At 44.1% G+C, this 19,316-nt stretch overlaps 1 protein-coding gene across 3 annotated transcripts in view; it reads right to left on the reverse strand.

Annotated features, from left to right (window-relative positions):
• The window catches only part of Afg1l (AFG1 like ATPase), a 161,205-nt gene that overhangs the window by 111,112 nt on the left and 30,777 nt on the right, over window positions 1-19,316 (reverse strand). For 2 of the 3 annotated variants that reach the window (XM_021174127.3, XM_085842799.1), the window contains exon 3: window positions 10,383-10,434. The exons of the other annotated variant lie outside the window; for it this stretch is intronic. In XM_021174127.3, coding sequence (XP_021029786.1) covers window positions 10,383-10,434 — 52 coding nt within the window. The remainder of the gene's footprint in view (window positions 1-10,382; window positions 10,435-19,316) is intronic. 3 annotated transcript variants of the gene reach the window in all.

Consider the following 19,316-nt stretch of genomic DNA (forward strand, 5'->3'; position numbering starts at 1 on the left):
GATGAACAAGACATGAAAGGCAACAGCTGTGCTTAGAGATAATTTCATGAAATGCTTCTATTAGAATGTAACACTTTAAAATCAACAGGGATTCATCCATCCTATTCCACAACGTCAGAAAAGGCAGCAAGTGGAAAGGAAATGTAATAAAATAAATAAAAATTAAGAAATTAATAAACCAGCCGGGCGTGGTGGCGCACGCCTTTAATCCCAGCACTCGGGAGGCAGAGGCAGGCGGATTTCTGAGTTCGAGGCCAGCCTGGTCTACAAAGTGAGTTCCAGGACAGCCAAGGCTATACAGAGAAACCCTGTCTCGAAAAACCAAAAAAAAAAAAAAAAAAAAGAAATTAATAAACCAGAAACTAAATCACTGAAAACATTAATATATAATATACATATATGTATATACATATACACACATACACATATACATACATACCCACACATATATTGTATTACATTAATATGTATATATTATATAAGTTATATAATTAACTATATAATTATACAATTTATATAATTATATAATTAATACAGTAATATAATTAATAAAGCATATATGTACATATACATATGTGTGTATATTTACCATATATGAATATATGAGAGGAAACACAAAGCAACGGCTGGAAGTAGCAGCACACAGCATGTCACTTATGTGAGTTTCCCTAAGGGACCTTGGAGACATTTTCTTGTAGATATTCAAATGCTCGGTTTCAATGCCACCTTGAGCCAGGTTCCAGCAAGGTATGTGAGGGGCATTTGGGGGAGCCCAGAGCATAGAGGTACTCAACCACAAGTCACCGTGGCACATACCTACAATCCGAGAACCCCAAGGCCAGTCTCAGCTATGCACTGAGTTTGAGGTTAGCTCAGATTAAATAAGACCTCATCTCAAAAACAAAGCAACAGCAAGATAAAAACTGAACTCCTGTTTTCTGCTGGTAGGCACAATAATGGCACAGCCAACTGCTGTGGCACAGTATGGCAGGCTCCCAAATTAAATATAATACAACCATTACACAGCAACTCCACTTTGGGGTATATAGAATAGCTGGAAGGGGAAGATAAACAAAGGTCTATACATTAAAGTTCACAGCAGCATTATTCACAATAATGGAAGGTGGACTGGCTCAAAACACCCTCTGATGAATAGAGAACCACCTGTGGTATGCACAAGTGAGGGAATATTATTCAGCCTTGAAGAGGAAGAAAATTCATGTGTGGCTGGATTTTTCTTTTTTTGCCCCTGAAAAAATATTTTTAGTTTATTCATGATACATTCTTCAAATTACCTCACTTCAAACTAATACCTTATAAAGTTTGTTTTAAACTATACTAATAATTTAAAAATGGGAAGACCATAACAACAAAGACTCTAGGAGAAAAAATTCTGGTGTAGAGGACAAGATAGATAAATATTGAAGATATTTTAATAACTAAAACAAGCCAGATATGAAAGTGATTCCCTCTCCATGAGGAGCCTAAAGTATTCAGACTCACAGCCCAAAGGAGGACAGTGGTCTCCAGGTATTGAAGGCTGAAGAAAATGGGGGAAGTGGAAACTAGGAATAAACTTTTAAGTGAGCAATGGCTCATCTGTCTATGCACTACATCCCCAAAGCGACACACTGCTGGGCACGGGGCAGATGCTCAACAGAAATCCTATGAAGCGGTGAGGAAAGGCCAGAGGACCTAGGGAGAAATGGAAGGTGTGATGGTTTGTATATCCTTGGACCAGGGAGTGGCACCATCTGAAGGTGTGGCCTTGTTGCAATAGGTGTGACCTGGTTGGAATGGGTGTGTCACTGTGGGTGTGGGTATAAGATCCTCATCCTAGTTGCCTGGAAGTCAGTCTTCCACTAGCAGTCTTTGGATGAAGACAGAACTCTCAGCTCTTCCTGTGCCATGCCTGCCTGGATACTGCCATGCTCCCACCTTGATGATAATGAACTGAACCTCTGAACCTGTAAGCCAGCCCCAATCTAATGTTTTTTATAAGACTTGCCTTGGTCATGGTATCTGTTCACAGCAGTAAAACCCTAACGAAGACAGAAGTTGGTACTGGGAGTGGGGTATTGCTGTGATAGGCCTGACTATGCTTGTATTTGAAAGAATGTGGATTTTTGGATTTTGGATTTGGAACTCAGTGGAATGCTTTAAATGGGACTTAATGGGTCATCCTAGTAGGAATATGGAAGACTTTGTTTCTGGGAGTAATTTGAACTGTGTTAACCTGGCCCAAGAGATTTCAAAGGAGAAGAATTTCAGTATGTCGTATAAAGACTGTTTTTTGGTATGTTGGTTAAGAATGGGGCTACTTTTTGCCCTTGTCTGAAAAGTCTGCCTGGGGCTAAGGTGAGGAGACTTGGATTAATTGCATTAATTGCATTGACAAAGGAAGTTTCAAAAATGCCCAGCAGAGACTTTGTTCTCTGGTTAAGTCTCACAAAGAGAAGTTTGAACAAGCATAGCAAGCTTAGAAAGGCAAAATATAAAATATATGGTTCGAGTATTAAAGGGGTACCAGGAAGTGAAATGGAGCAAAATCTTGTGTTCTAGGAGATAACAGATTAAGGGAGTGGGACCTTGGGGCAAGATTCTACCCAGCTTAATCAGATCCAGGCATGGTGGTACACACCTTTAATCGCATGCTGATCTCTGCATTCAAGGTCAATCTACAGAGCAAGAACCAGGATAGCCAAGCTTAGGCAGTGAAGGATTTAGGAAACATAAAGCCAGTGTTAATGTAATAGTACAAGGGGATCATGTTCTAGATCCTGTAAGCAGCAGAACTTGGCAGCTTCAGCCATGTGGCTCTGGCTCTAGAGTTAATAACGGAAGGAACTACTGGGACAATTGATGATGGTAGCTGAAGCTAAGACATTAGCAATGATTAAGAAGAGACCAACATCACTGAGTTGAAATCTGGAAATTGTTTTCTGGGAGCACAAAGAAGCTGTGTTCTAGAGATACCCAAGGTTGTACCTCATGCTGCGGCTGGACTTGGTAATGTGTAAGAGTCACTCAGGTCGTACTGCTTGTGAAGGAATGAAGGTATCATGGAGAGAAGCTGAGGCTTAGCACTGTGAGAGGCCAGGGAAGGCCATTGGAGAAGGTGAAGCCTCGCTGTAGTTGATGGCCCAGGACTGAAGGGGTCATGCAAAGGATTTGAGGCTTGGCACCCTGAAGAGAGCCTATGAGAGGCTATTGGTGAAGCCTAGTTGGAGTGGAACACCCCAGTGTATTGGAGATGTCATTACCATAGGATGATCACCAAGAACAGCAGCTGTAATGGAGTGGATCAACCTGAGCTTAGAGTGCTACAGAGGGCAGAGCTGGAAAAGTGATGCCAGCCCTTAGGAGGAGTCCAAAAGATCAAGTGGAATCCCAGACACTGAAACAAGAAGCTGTAACATTGAAATTTCCTTGGAGACTCAAAGATGTTAAAGATGCCAGAGCCATGGGATACATGCTGAGGAAAGCTGCTAACAGGGAGTGGAACCAGCCCAGGAGAAAGCAGTTTGTTGCAGTCAACAAAGATGAAAAAGGAGAGGAGATCTGAAGACCGCTTTGACATCAGCCATGGAGATGCAGAGTTTGGAGTTTGCCCAGCTGGTTTCCTGCCTGCTTGGGGATTACAGTTAATTAAGTTGAATGAATCTCAGAAGAGACCTTGAACTTTGGACTTTTAACATTGTTGCAACTGCTATAGACTATGAGGACTTTGAAAGTTGGACTAAATGCATTTTGCATTATGCTATGTTTAAGTATGGCCCCCATAGACTCATGTTTTTGAACAAGTCTATGGGGACCAGGGAGTGGAATGTGGTTTGTATATCTTTGGACCAGGGAGTGGCACCATCTGAAGGTGTGGCCTTGTTGCAATAGGTGTGACCTGGTTGGAATGGGTGTGTCACTGTGGGTGTGGGTATAAGATCCTCACCCTAGTTGCCTGGAAGTCAGTCTTCCACTAGCAGCCTTTGGATGAAGACATAGAACTCTCAGCTCCTCCTGTGCCATGCCTGCCTGGATACTGCCATGCTCCCACCTTGATGATAATGGACTGAACCTCTGAACCTGTAAGCCAGCCCCAATCTAATGTTGTTTTTTATAAGACTTGCCTTGGTCATGGTGTCTGTTCAAGCAGTAAAACCCTAACGAAGACAGAAGTAGTCTGACACTAACTTCTACCACACTCACGATGTTGTTTTATTCTAAGATTCATAAATTAAACCTGCTGTTTTCTCAAGAGAGGAGTATTGCCAGGGGATCAACTTTGACAATCTAAAGCTTTGAGGGCTTACAGTAAAGTCCTATAGTAAGAAGTCTAAACAACTCCTGGAGAATATCCCTCGTGGTTCCTTCTCTCCCTTGCAGACAAGGCTGTAAGTGTGTTTTCCACACCCCTCCAGCCCCAGTCTCAGCAGCTTCTGGAGTTCGGTGTGAGGGTAGAATGCACCAGGCTGCTCTGGGTAAGGATGATAGGACATGTGCTTCCCAGGCTGCTCTGGGTAAGGACCACAGGACATGTGCTTCCCAGGCTGCTCTGGGTAAGGACCACAGGACATGTGCTTCCCAGGCTGCTCTGAGTAGGGATGAGAACATGTGCTTCCAACTCTCATACTCCAGACAGATCATTAACCCTACTGGCACCACTGCAGTAAGAACTGAAGTCCCCCCCCCCAAAAAAAAAAGAAAAGAAAAGAAAAAAGGAAGGGAGGAGAGGGAGGGAGGGAGGGAGGGAAAGATGCACCTGTAGTAAAGATTCTACAAGGATAAATGACTAAATTTCAAGATTAAGGAGTGTTAAAATGTTACAAACCAGAGATAAGTTATTTCAGCTAATTTTAGATCCTTTGAAAGCCATCCATAGTCCACACCTATATCTGACCTAACATCCTTGTGACTATCAAAACTTTAAAACTTATTATCTGACCACTAACCCTAAACTTAGGAATGTTACTAGGTCTCAAACCTACCAAGAGTGTCCTCACTCTTGGCATGTAGCTGGTTCTGTCACAAGCCTTTGACCAGAAGACAATGTCAAGGCAAAAACTCAGCTCCCAGCTCAAAGAGAGGAAGAGGCCATTGCTTTCTGGACCCATATGAGCATCCAGAGCCTAAAAACACAGATTCAGATTTCGAAAACACTGGGCTCCACTGTGGAAGTGCTTACAGTCGTCTTGCCTGGCTGTAGCCCAAACACCTGTGGCCCCACCAATGTGTTTATGTACAACTTTCTTTGTTCTGCAACTACAAGAATCTTGTGTAAGCACTTCCACAGTGGAGCCCAGTGTTTTCGAAATCTGAATCTGTGTTTTTAGGCTCTGGATGCTCATATGGGTCCAGAAAGCAATGGCCTCTTCCTCTCTTTGAGCTGGGAGCTGAGTTTTTGCCTTGACATTGTCTTCTGGTCAAAGGCTTGTGACAGAACCAGCTACATGCCAAGAGTGAGGACACAAATCATTATCACCACCACCACCACCACATTACCATTACAGGCTTTCAGCCTCTGGAGGTAATGAGCTAAATATAAATACTATTACTGAAAATAGTTTTTGTTGAAGCTTGGTCTATTGCTATGTATTGTAATGCTAAATATTGGTCCCAATGTCCGGTTGCCCCCAGGGATGAGGAAATTTTCACCTACACCAAGTGATGCTATGTAACTGTGGTGGTTTGAATACACTTGGCCCAGAAAGTGGCACTATTTGGAGGTATAGTCTCACTGGAGTAGGTGTAGGCTTGTTGGAGGAAGTCTGTCATTGTGGGTTGTCACTGCGGGTGTGGATTTTAAGAATGTCATCCTAGCTCCCTAGAAGCCAGTCTTCTCCTTGTGGCCTTCAGCTCCTCCTGCACCATGCCTGCCTGGATGCTCTCATGCTCCTACCTTGATGATAATGGACTAAGCCTCTAAACTTATAAGCCAGCCCCAATTAAATGTTGTCCTTGTAAAAGTTGTCTTGGTCATGGTGTCTGTTCACAGCAGTAAAACCCTAACTAGGACAGAAGCTGGTACCAGGAGTGGGGTATTGCTATAGTAGGCTCAACCATGCTTTTGTATGAAAAAAAAATTGTAGATTTAGAGACTTTGGATTTGGAAGCAGTGGAATGCTTTAAGTGAGGCTTAATGGGCCATCCTAGTAGGAATATGGAAGACTTTGTTGCTGAGGGTAATTTGAACTGTGGAAACACGTCTCTAGAGAATTTTAGTATGTGGCCGAGAGACTGTTCTTAGGATGTTTTGGTGAAGTAGTCTCTGCTTTTGCCCTTGTCCAAACAGTCTGCCTGAGGTTCAAGTGAAGAGAGTCAAATTAATTGCATTGACAAAGGAGGTCTCAAAACTATCTAGTTTAGCCCCTATGCTGTGGTTTAGTCTCACAAAGAGCATTATGACGAATCATAGCAAGCTTAGAAAGAAAAAATACAAAATGTGTGGTTTAAGTAATAATAGGGCTCCAGGAAGTGCAATGGAGCTGAATCCTGTGTTCAAGGAGATAAAGAGATTAAGGGAGTGGTGATCTCTCAGAGCTAGAGCCTATCCAGCTAAACTTCATGTTTGTATTTGCAGTTGAACAAGAAATAGTTTGGACTTTTAATCTGGAATGAACTGCAATCCAGAAATGGAGGGTATATTTGTGATTCAGATCTTGAGGCTAGAAGACACAGGCTTTTGATCTGGATCTTGAGGAAAAGTGGCCATGAAAAGCTTAGGCTCAGGCATGTTGGTACACACCTTGAATCCCAGGAGACAAAATCAAGCAGATCTCTGAGTTCAATGCCAGCCTGGAATAGAGCAAGTTCTAGGTGAAAAGCTTAAGTCCAGATGTGGTGGTATACACCTTTAATCCCAGCATATAGGAGACAGAGACATACAGATCTCCAAGTTCAAGGTCAACCTACAGAGCAAATTTCAGTACAGCCAAGCTTAGGCATTGAGAGAGTTGGAAAACTAAAAGCTGGTAATAGAATAAAGAGGACCATGTTCCAGCCCCAGCAAGCAGCAGAACTCAGCAGGTCCACCATGTGGCTCTAGCTTTAGAGTCAAGAATAGCAGGGACTACTGGGACTATTGATACTGGTTAGCTGGAGCTAAGAAATTAGCAGTGATTAAGAAGAGGCCAGCATCAGTAAGGTGAAATCTTCTGGGAAGTGTTTTCTGAGAGCACAAAGAAGCTGTGTTCCAGAGATAGCCAAGGCTGTACCCCATGCTGTGGCTGCACTTGGTAATGTGTAAGAGTCACCCAGGTGGTACTGGTTTTGAAGACATGAAGGGGTCATAGAGGGAAGCTGAGGCTTAGCACTGTGAGACGCCAGACATGGTCATTGGTGAAGGTGCAGCCCCAGTTGCAGTTGATGGCCCAGGACTGAGGGGTCATGCAAAGAAGTTGAAGCCTGGTACCGTGAAGGGAGCCTATGAGAGGCTATCGGTGAAGCCTAGTTTCAGTGGAAGTGTATTGGAGATGCCAGTATCATGAGATGATCACCAGGAATAGCACCAACAGTGGAGTAGAGTCAACCAGAGCCTAGAGTGCTACAGAGGGCAGAGCTGGACAAGTGATACAAGCTCTGAAAGATCCCAGAAGATCATGTGTGGATCCCATGTTGGAGGAAGTGTGTTACTGTGGGTGTGGGCACTATGGCTCTCTTCCTAGCTGCCTGGAAAACAGTCTTCTCCCAGCAGCCTCCAGATGAAGATGTAGAACTCTCAGCTCTTCCTGCACCATGCCTGCCTGGATACTGCCATGCTTCTGCTTTGATGATAATGGACTAAACTTCTGAACTGTAAGCCAGCCCCAATTAAATGTTGTCCTTATAAGAGTTACCTTGGTGGACCAGAGCATCCTAGAAACACTGCCAGAGTTGTGCAAGGCCTTTTCATTTTAGGCTTGTGCCTGCAGCGCTTCTGAACATGCTCAGAAGCTGGCAATGGGGTCACTTTATGGCTTCTACCAGGATGTGAAAACCTTTTCTGTGAGCAGGGACTGGGGATGCTAAAAATTGGTGCAGGTGTTGGCAAGCTGTCCAGTGTGCCTGCTGGTGGGGCTGTGGCAGTTTCTGCTGCCCCTGGCTCTGCAGCACCTGCTGCTGGTTCTGCCCACTCTGCAGCAGAGGAGAAGAAAGATGAGAAGAAGGAAGAGTCCGAGGAGTCGGACGACGACATGGGGTTTGGTTTGTTTGATTAAATTCCTGCTCCCCTGCAAATAAAGTCTTTTTATATATCTTGGGGGGGGGGGGAGGGTTGCCTTGGTCATGGTGTCTGTTCACAGCAGTAAAACCCTAACTGAGACAGTAACCTTGCTCCTTAATTTAAAACTATTGATTGAATAAAGATGTCTACAGCCTATAGCTGGGCTGAAGAGAGGTGGGAAGTGTTTTGGTCCCTGGGCTTTGGGTCTGAGGAGGACCATGAGGGGTAAAAGAAGAAGGTAAAGAGAGGAGAAAATGCCATGGGGTAGATGAGTCATGAAAACACAGCCATGAGGGCTCAATTGGATTTAAGAGCAGTCCCAGTGGAACGTGCAGGTCATAACTCAGGGTTATGGATGGGGAAGTAGACACTGGTGGCTTAGAGGTTAGGTATCTGCCCAGCCCTAGTGCTTTAAAGGCATATCATAAATATGAAAGATTTGTGTCTTTTATCTGGGAACTGAATGATCAAAGGCAGTGTAGAAACCCCTGACTGAGAATAAAATATACTACAAGTTTTCTTGAAGGCTAAGCTACAATGTTAATCCACCAACTTAAAACCAATCCTGGGGAGGTTCCCTGGATGTAGGGTCCACCCAAGTCCCTCATTTCTACCAATCTATAAATAAAGAGTACACTCCTGTGGGCACCACAGAACACAAGACAGTGGGGAAATGAACGGTAGCCAGTGGGGTTAGGAAGCAGATTCCCTCCTTCCCTGTGAATCTCCTTAGATTTGACAGCTGATTCTTGAGTCCAAATGGGAGGGCGAAGAATAAGAGTTAATTATGGAGGCATTCTGAGACTGTTTTTCTAGCCAGAGAGCCCCCCAAATGAGAACTTGACACTTTTTATTACTACCCCTTTTCTGAGTATTCTAAATGGGTGTTGGCCAACAAAAGTTATCTCACTTCCTAGTTCAAGGTTGGTTTCTCTTCCCCTCTGTAATATAAAGGTATTTTAACCAATGGTTATGTGCTCCAGCCTGCATCAAACATCCCTGATCATATTTATATTCTCTTCTCTCTCCTTCTGTCTCTCTGCCTCGGTCTGTCCCTCTGTCTCTGTCTGTCTCTGTCCCTCTGACTCTCTCTGTCCCTCTGTCTCTGTATCTCTCCCCCACCCCCAACCCCACCTCCCTCCCTTCTTTCCTCTATGTTTTGCTCAAGACAAGACCTTACAACATAGCCCAGGCTAGCCTCAAACTCACGCTCCTCCCACCTCAGCCTCCTGAGTGCTAGGATTCCAGGTCTCCCTCCTTCATGGCTAGTTTTTTTCAGGACCTCTGATGCATTACTCACAGTGCATCTCTGTTCAGTCAGACACTCCCAGCAACCTTCACCAGTCTTGTTTGTCAGGCCCTTCTGTATAAGTCTTTACCAACCATCTCCATTTCTGGTTCAGTGGTTAAGGTAACAGGAACAACAAAGAGCAGATCTTTTGCAATGACTGAACATGAAAGGGAAGGTTCTGGAACTGTGATGTTCTCCCAAAGAACAAGAGTCAGCCAGAGTGAGGGCCCTGAGCAGTACCCCAGGCACAGAACAGTGAGGAGCACCCAATGTGAGTGAGGAGCACTACCCATCTGGAAACTCACAAGGACCAGCAGAGGAGCTGAGAAAAGGCAAGTCTGCTCAATGCACAGAACCCAGAGAGCACGGAACTGCTGCCGCTGAGACCCTAACTGTGTCTACTAACTAATGTAAGGGAAACTGCAGGGTGGTGCTGAGACAGGGGGACCACTGGAGTTCATAAGACCCTTCTTCAGGAGTTCTGGGGAGACAATAGTAACAACCAGGTCATTACTCTAACACTTAGATCATGAGTAGAAATGTGCATGGAAATTAAAAAGGAAAAAGGAATAAGCCCACTTTAAAAAGAGGCAGGCTTAGAGAGCAGCACTGTACTGAGACCCTGGCTGTCTAGTCAACTACAGATGACTTCCATCCTGTGGGGCGCCCTAGTGTGAGTGTATTTACAGTCTTGTGTGACACTGCTTCTGCCTTAAACTGTAGCCCCAGCCTATGAGCATCAATGGCGGAAGCTGATGGTTGTCCCTCCCTCTCAAGTCAGACTCCTCATCCTGTTCTCCAATTTGGGACTGAGAGGTGTGGACGCGGAAGTTTTATCCCTGAGGGAAAGCTGCAGAACCTCCTGACTGGCCCACCCAACACTTTTTTAACACTTACCAATGTCTCCATAAACATAGAGGCCCTTTGGAGGTTTGTTCCTTGAAAAAAGCTGCAAATTAAGAACAAATTACAAATTTTCTACCATGCAAATAATTACATATAATCATATATACATAATGTTCCCAACTGTGCTATATATAGGACATCAAGGAGGCAATTATATACAATAAGTAGAAAAAACTTGGTGTGAAAGTCTGCAAAGCCAATACGTTATGCAGCCTGTAAAGGGGAGGTATTCTTGATAGACCCAAACACAGGTAAATCTTGAGGACATTGTATTAGTAAAATAAGCTAGACACATAAAGATAAAGTACTTCTGACCCATGTTATCAGGGTGAAGCAGAGGTGGGGAGTCACTGTTTAGGGGATACAGCGTCCCATTTGTGTAACATGAAGAGATGGGTAGGAGTGACTGTAGTTAAACAGAGACCTGTGTCCACACTTATTACCACTGAGCTGTCGTGAGAAGTGCTTAAGATGGCTAGCATGTCAGATACCTGTAATCCCAGCACACAGGGCGCTGAGGCAGGAGGAAATCTCCACTATACATACAATCAGACTATGCCTTAAAGCGCAAAACCTGAAACCACAATTCAGAATCCAATCCGTAACACTCTTGTTTCTGTTGTATCACCCAACTCTGCTAACCCATCTCCTGATGCAGGCCACGCCCTGGTACAGGCCAGGCTAATCCATCTCCTGATGCAGGCCACGCCCTGGTACAGGCCAGGCTAATCCATCTCCTGATGCAGGCCACGCCCTGGTACAGGCCAGGCCAGTGTGCTCTCTCTGCTCTGATTCCAACTCATGCACAGCTTCCCTATGTCCCCTGCAAGTCACTACTCTTAAGACACAGCTGGAAACAGAGTCCCACCTGCCAACATCTGAGCTTTGCTTTCTTTCTTTTTTGTGTGAAACATTGTGTCATTTGGTTTTCAACTTGTCAACAACAAAAAAAAAAAGGATTATACCCTTAAACAATTTTAGAACAATGTCATAATTTGAAACCTAATATAAAACCTAAAAAGTCTCTAAATGTATGTTTGCAATGTTAAATAGCTCGCTCTCTTTCTCCTCTCTCTCTCTCTCTCTCTCTCTCTCTCTCTCTCTCTCTCTCTCTCTCTCTCTCTCTCTGTCTCATTTGGGTTTGGTTTTTTTGAGGGGGGGGTTGTTTTGGATTTTTGGTTTTTGGTTTTTTGGTTTTTTGGTTTTGTTCTTTTGTTTTTCCACATAGGGTTTTTCTATGCAGCCCTGGCTGTCCTGAAACTTGCTCAGTAGACTAGGTTGGCCTCAAACTCACAAAGATCTGCCTGCCTCTGCCTCCTTGAGTATGGGGATTAATGGTGTGCACACCACTGTCCAGCTAGAAATCTTTTGAAAGCATTTCTGTGTTAGAAAACTGGGGTGTCAAGGCCTAGGTAGCTGCTGCCTGTCTAGCCAGCCATTTTATACTGTTACTACCGTTACTAGGAAACTTTCTCACGCCTGAGTTGATGGCATATGTTCTATGCTTTGGTGCTCTTAGAGGTCAGTAAAAACTGCTTTGTAGAGTTAGCTGCAATAAACTTGGGCCCAAACCAACCACCCGGCAGCACTTCCTGCACCTCTGGATGAGCTTTTATGGTTTCTGCCTTCATAAGCTGCCCCTGGGATGACCCCAATATAAGAGAGACACCTGCACCAATATAAGAACCCATTTAGGATAACAGTTATACTTTGAGTAGTGGTTGAGTAAAGTTTTAAGTTTCCAAGTCCTCCCTGGGAATTAACATCCTACTTGGCAGACAGACTCATGCTCTTGGGTAACTGATATCCTGGATGGCAAGTTAAAACATGAATGATAGGCAAGGCAAGTCCCCTGCCATAGTAGAATAAATGGCCCCCCTCAACCAATGAAGACATGTTCCTAAGGAAGCTGCCTATTCCTAAATCCTGACTGGTGAAGTAACTTGGTACAGATGTTTATGGATTTCAGGCTTGAAAGCTCCATAGAATTCTGACTCATGATCACAGTCAGCTCCAAGTCTGGTTTTCAGCCCTGATTAATCAATCCTAGAGTGAATGCTCAATAAACTATCACTTGCCAGTGCCTGACAAATACAGAAGTGGATGCTCACAGCCATCCATTGGATGGAGCATGTGGAACTCAATGGAGGGGCTAGAGAAAGGACCCAAGGAGCTGAAGGGGTTTGCAGCCCCATAGGAGGAACAGCAATATGAACAGTATCTCCAGAGCTCCCTGGGAATAAACCACCAACCAAAGAAAACACATGGTGGGACTCATGGCTCCAGCTGCATATGTAGCATAGCAGAGAATGGCTTAGTTGGGCACCAATGAGAGGAGAGGCCCTTGGTCCTATGAAGGCTCTGTGCCCCAGTATAGGGGACTGCCAGGGCCAGAAAGTGGGAGTGGGTGGGTTGGTGAGCCAGGGGAGGAGGGGAAGGGATAGAGGGTTTTTGGAGGGGAAACCAGGAAAGAGGATAACATTTGAAATGTAAATAAAGAAAATATCTAATAAAAAACAAGAAAGAAAGAAAGAAAGAAAGAAAGAAAGAAAGAAAGAAAGAAAGAAAGAAAGAAAGACAAGTAAAACATAATCTAAATATCGTGAGATTTTTTATGGGGTTAAATATTGTGATGTTATTATAATATGGGATTATATTTAACTTTCTAGATACAAATCTAAAAATAAAGATGCTTTAATGAACTTATCTTAAATAAATAAATAAATATAAACAAGCTATCATTATCTGGCTGAGATTGGAGTTTCTGTGGTTTGTGGGGGTGACTCCTGGATCCCAGTGTGGGTGTTGTCATTCATAATTCTTCAAAATACATTCTGTAAGAATAATTTTTTTAGCCGGGTGTGGTGGCGCACGCCTTTAATCCCAGCACTCGGGAGGCAGAGACAGGTGGATTTCTGAGTTCGAGGCCAGCCTGGTCTACAAAGTGAGTGCCAGGACAGCCAGGACTACACAGAGAAACCCTGTCTCGAAAAACCAAAAAAAAAAAAAAAAAAAGAATAATTTTTATTATTATTGCTGTTTTGGGGTGTTTGATTGTTTGTTTGTTTGTTTGTTTGTTTGTTTTAAAGACAGTATCCCCCTGTATCTGCATAGCCTTGGTTAGCCTGGAACTTGCTATGTTGACCTGACTGGCCTTGAACTCAAAGGTCCCCAGTTCTGGAATTAAAGGTGTAAGCCACCATACCTTGACTAGTTTTTCTTTCTCTGGTATTTGTTGAAGCTGGCTCCCCCTGCATAGCTGCAGCCATTTTGTTCCATGCCTGCCAGTCAGGCCATTTTGTTACTGACACAGAAAAATAGCTTGACTCAGAGCAGGGTCAAGCTGACCATATAGCCTGTTATGTTCAGAGGTTTGTTAATCCTAAGAAATTCCACAACCATAAGCTCCACTTAGGACCAATCAGAATAAAGGTCAGTTAGAACTATCCTAGCTAGCTAGCCAAAATAGCTTGAGTTGGAGCCGACCACTGGGCAGCACTTCTTGCACGTGTATATGAGCTCATCGTGGGTTTTGCCTTTATAAACTGGCCCTGGGGGACATTCCTGGGTATAGTCAGCTCTGTAGGCTACAACCCTGATCAGTCAGTCAGTCTTGTGGTGGGCATTCAGTAAACCAGCTCTGTTTGACTGAGATTAGTGTCTGAGTGCTTTGTGTGGCGATTCTCAGGCCTCAACAGTACTGTTCACACGATGCTATCAGTATACACTAAATAAACAAAATTTAAGTTAGAAAAACAACAAGGTTGGAAGGAGTGCTTCACTGAGGCGCAGTCTTTCTAGCAAAGGTAGCTCTGAGGATGGGATGAACATCTCAAGGACAGAATGCTTCCTAGCAAATGTAATGGCTGGGACTCCATGCTCAGTACTTCAGGAAGAAGCATTTATAGATCTGTCTTCTTCTTTTCCTTCCTATTCAATAACGCATATGTTTTAGAAAGAGCACCTGTCAGATTTTTACATGCTACATATACAGTTTATGTAACATTGCTTTATATATTTTAAAATATACTTTATTGGTTTTTTGAAAATTCATATTTACTTCCCATTCCTCTTCTTAAATTAAATTGAATTTGTGCTTGGTTTGGAATTTTTATGGGGCAAGGATGTTTGGTTTTTGAGAGAGGGTCTTACTATATAGTTCCTGGTTGGCCTGGAACTCTCTATGTAGACTAGCTGGCCTTAAAATCACAAAGATCTGCCTGCCTCTGCCTCTCTGCCTCTCTGCCTCTCTGCCTCTCTCTGCCTCTCTCTGCCTCTCTCTGCCTCTCTGCCTCTCTCTGCCTCTCTCTGCCTCTCGGCCTCTCTGCCTCTCTCTCTCTCTGTCCCTCTGTCCCTCTGCCCCTCTGCCCCTCTGCCCCTCTGCGCCTCTGCCCCTCTGCCCCTCTGCCTCTCTGCCTCTCTGCCTCTGCCTCGAGTGCTGGGATTGAGAGCCTGTAGCACGATGCCAGGCCCACACTGGATCTCACATGTTTTTAAATGGTAAAGAGATACTTCTAGGTATCCATAGCAATCCTAGCACTTAGAGGCTCAACCAAGAGGATCTTGAGTTCAAGGCTAGCCTGGGCTACTTGTCTCAAAAAAACTAAGGATGAGATATAGCTATTTGGTAGAGCTTTGCCCATTTACGTGGCCCTAGATTAAATCCCAGCATCACCAAAAATAATAATAATAATAATAAATATAATATAATAATAAAAGCTGATAAACAAATAAAGAAGTTCTGACTACTTATTTTAAAGCCTAGATGCTGGCTGGATGTCAGGTGGCACATGACTTTAATCACAGAACCCAGTAGGCAAAAGCAAACTGATTTCTGAGTTTGAGGTCACCTTGGTCTTACAAAGCTGGTTCTGGGCCAGCCAGGGCTGTTATACAGAGAAACCCTGTCTCAAAAAAACAAAATTAATTAAAGTAAGAATAAAACCTAGATACCACCAGGCGTGGTGGCGCACGCCTTTAATCGCTATACAGAGGAACCCTGTCTTGGAAAAAAAAAAAAACTGGATACCATCTACCAAAAAATGTTAAGCATAGTCTATCTAGGGGCTGGAGAGATGGCTCAGTGGTTAAGAGTACTGACTGCTTTTCCAGAGGTCCTGAGTTCAATTCCCAGCAACCACATGGTGGCCCACAACCATCTGTAATGGGATCCGATGCCCTCCTCTGGCGTGTCTGAAGACAGCTACAGTGTACTCAAATATATAAAAGCATAGTCTATCTAAATGACATTTACATTTGTATTGCAGTTATGTGTTTCTCTGTGAGTAAGCAGAGGGGGTGTGCACTTCACAGCATATGTGTTGAGGACAGAGAACAACTTTTGAGAGTCATTTCTCCTGATCCACCATGTGAGTCCCAGAGATCAAATTCAGGTCATCAAGTTTGGCTGCTAGCAAACATACCCACTGAGCTCTCCCACAGTCCCTCAAATGACGTCACACAGAACAGTCTGCCCTGATTCTCAGGAAGCACGGTCCTCCTGGACCTCTATGCTTTGACTATCCTGAGCCCCATACATGCCATACTTTCCTATAGACCTATTGATAAGATATTAGCCATAACAACTCATAACAAAAACATAGAAACATACTTTACTAAAACTATTTAAAACTTGCATGGCGGAGTCGGGGGATGGGAAGGGATGCTTAGAGGTTAAGAGCACTTGCAGCTCTTGCAGAAGACTGGGTTTGATTCCCAGTATGCACAAGGCATCACAACCACCTATTTATTCTATCTCCAGGGGAATCCACATAGCTGGCCTCCTCACATATCAGGCACTATGTGATACACACACACACAAAGGAGAGAGAGAGAGAGAGAGAGAAACAGACAGATGATAGGTAGATGGATAGATAGAACACTCATGCACAGAAAATAAAAATAATTAATCCCAGTAAGTTAGTAAGCTCAAGCAACTTTAGATCTGTATCTAGCCCCGGGCTACAGCTCAGCAGCAGACAGCCTAGCATGCACAAGGCCCAGGGTTCAATTCCCAGCAGCACAACTGAACTCTATACCAACACAATAACGCTTTCAAGAACTTCTAGTTAGTCTACTCTCTCTTGAATGGTTCTCTGGAACCTTCTCAGTCTCCTCAAAGCTAAGCTACACCCCTGCCACTTTCAGACACTGGCTCCTGCTTCTCCATAGAGAAACTAGACGGTGTCTTCTCTTGTGAAACTGCAGCCCTGGCTGATCATTTCCAGGGTGTGTGTTCGATAAACCATCCCTGTGTGACTGAGATCAGTGTCTGAGTGGTTTGTGGGTCATTTCCTGGACCTCAACACTGTAATTTGCTTTTGGTAGGATGGTTCTTTTCACAATATTAATTCCACAAATCCATGAACACGGGCTTTCTTTCCATTTTTCTAGTGTTTTCTCATCTCTTTCTTCAGAGATTTTAAGCAAAGTCTCAGGGTGGTCTCGGCTTGCCTGGAATTCACTATGAGGATAAGGCTGGTTTCCAACTCAGAGGTCCTCCTCTCCCTCTGCTAGGATTACACATAAGCGGGACCATGCCTGGCTCTAAAGTTGTTTCTTAAAAATCAAGCCATGCATAGTAACACGCATCTACACTAGCTCTTGAGAAGTTAAGGTTAAGGTAAAGGTTAAGGTTCAAGGCCATCCTTACCTACACAGTGAGTTCAAGACCAGCTTGAACTACTTGAAATCCTGTCTCCAAAACCACGCAGACAACAGAAAACCCACCTGCATACTGATGTTCTAGATATTTGCTTTCCAAACTACTCCTTTGCTTTAACTGCTATAAATGCAAAGCGACCATTCCAAATACTTACATTTAATGATTTAGATCTCATCTTTTGTTCTCTATGTCATTAAATTTTTTTCTTTGTTTTTTGTTTTTCATTTTTTGTTTTTTGTTTTTTTTCGAGACAGGGTTTCTCTGTGTAGCCCTGGCTGTCCTGGAACTCACTTTGTAGACCAGGCTGACCTCGAACTCAGAAATCCGCCTGCCTCTGCCTCCCAAATGCTGGGATTAAAGGTGTGCACCACCACGCCTGGCTAAAATTTTTAACATTAAGAATAATCCAAGGTGCTGGGCACATAATACAGCCATGTTATCCCAGCACTCAGAAGGCAGAGGCAGGAGGATCTCAAATGCAAGGCAAGTCTGGGCTACATAGCAAGACACTGTCTCAAAAAATAAAGGTCTTTTTCTTTTTTTTAATCCTACCCATAATGATCCACGGTGGTTCTCATCAATGCTCTAAACTAAAAGGCACACCTCTGCCTCTCGGGGTTATCTGCCCTACTACTCCAGCATAGTTTCCATTAGAACAACTAGATAAGAAGGGCAGTGCTGTTAAGATAAAAAGTATTGTTTTCAGTTTGTTTAAAATTCAGGAATATTACTTTTCCTGTTTCCCCCCATTTCCCCACGACTGCATTATTATCTCCCCAAATGGCGGAATCAGAGACAATGATTCCAGCTGGAATGCTGAGGATAATTACATCGTTTAAAAACTGGCGTTACAGCCTTCTCCACGTGGACCACTTCTGATAAAAGTACATCCTTCAGGTTTCTAAAGATCTTTTAAAAAAAGAAGAACAAAAAAAGCAGAACTATATGTTAGCATCCATAAACTTTCCTTAAATGAAAATGTTTTTTAATGGCTTTAGCTGATATTCAAAAGAGCCCTCCTAACCTAAAGTACATCAATTTGCTCAGTTTACTAGTATAATTAAGTGTATTTAAGTATCTAAATAAAGGGGCTTTCGGATTCTACAACACACACAAGAAATGGCTTGCAGAGCAGCATCTAGAAGCCAGCCATGGAGCTGTAGACAGAACAGGGATGTTTCACCTACCACATGCTCAAACCCAGTCCTGTTGGCTTAATGTTGTCATCGAAAAAAGCTGCTGCAGTGGACTGACAGGACATGGTAAGCCCAGAAGTTCACACCTGCACAGCGCTCCTCTTGTGTAGACACAGCCCTGAATGTGCCACTGATCTACCTACCGATTCTCATGATTTGTATTTTTAAGTTAATTTAATAAACCATGGGACTTAAGCATCCAACGGAAGGGGAGAGAGGGAAGGGAGAGGGAAAGGAGGAAGGAAGGATAAGAGAGAGAGGGAGGGAAGGAGAGAGGGAGGGAGGGAGGGAGGGAGGGAGGGAGGGAAGGAAGGAAGGAAGGAAGGAAGGAAGGAAGGAAGGAAGGAAGGAAGGAAGGAAGGAAAGAGAGAGGGAGGGGGAGGGAGGGAAGGAGAGAGGGAGGAAGGGAGGGAAGGAGAGAGGGAAGGAGGGAAGGGAGAGGGAAAGGAGGAAGGAAGGATAGCAGAGGGAGGGAAGGAGGGAAGGAGGGAAGGAGAGAGGGAAGGGAGGGGGAAAGGAGGAAGGAAGGATAAGAGAGGGAGGGAGGGAGGGAGGGAGGGAGGGAGGGAGGGAGAGAGGGAAGGGAGGGAGGGAGGGAAGGGAGGGAGGGAGGGAGGGAGGGAGGGAGGGAGGAACTAGTTGGGCGTGATGGTGTTCACTTACAGTTCTACCTACTCAGGAAGCCCCCTGATTAGGGGCCAAGAGCTGGAGACCAACCTGGCAAGCAGAGAGAAACCCAGTCTATACTAAGGAAACAATACACCTCTCAATCTCTGATAACAGAATAGACAAACATAAATGATTTTAACCTTTCTAAGACAAGGTTTTGCTAGGTAACCCAAGCTAGCTTCAGGCTTTGATCCTTCTTCCTCTCCCTCTCTAGTGCTGGGAACTTATAGGTCCAGCAACAAGGATTTTTAAATACTCCTAGGTGCCACTGGGAGACAAGTGACAAGAAGCAATTTTCAAGCAAATCCTCCCTGGTCTCATGCTCCTGTCTGAAACTCTGGTTTTGGCGAGCCCCTCACCGTGCCCCGCTCTCCACCCCTCCCCCATCTCCCACAA

This window comes from Mus caroli, unplaced genomic scaffold (assembly GCF_978045245.1).
Source record: "Mus caroli unplaced genomic scaffold, Mus_caroli_1 scaffold_9, whole genome shotgun sequence".
Lineage (NCBI taxonomy): Eukaryota > Metazoa > Chordata > Mammalia > Rodentia > Muridae > Mus > Mus caroli.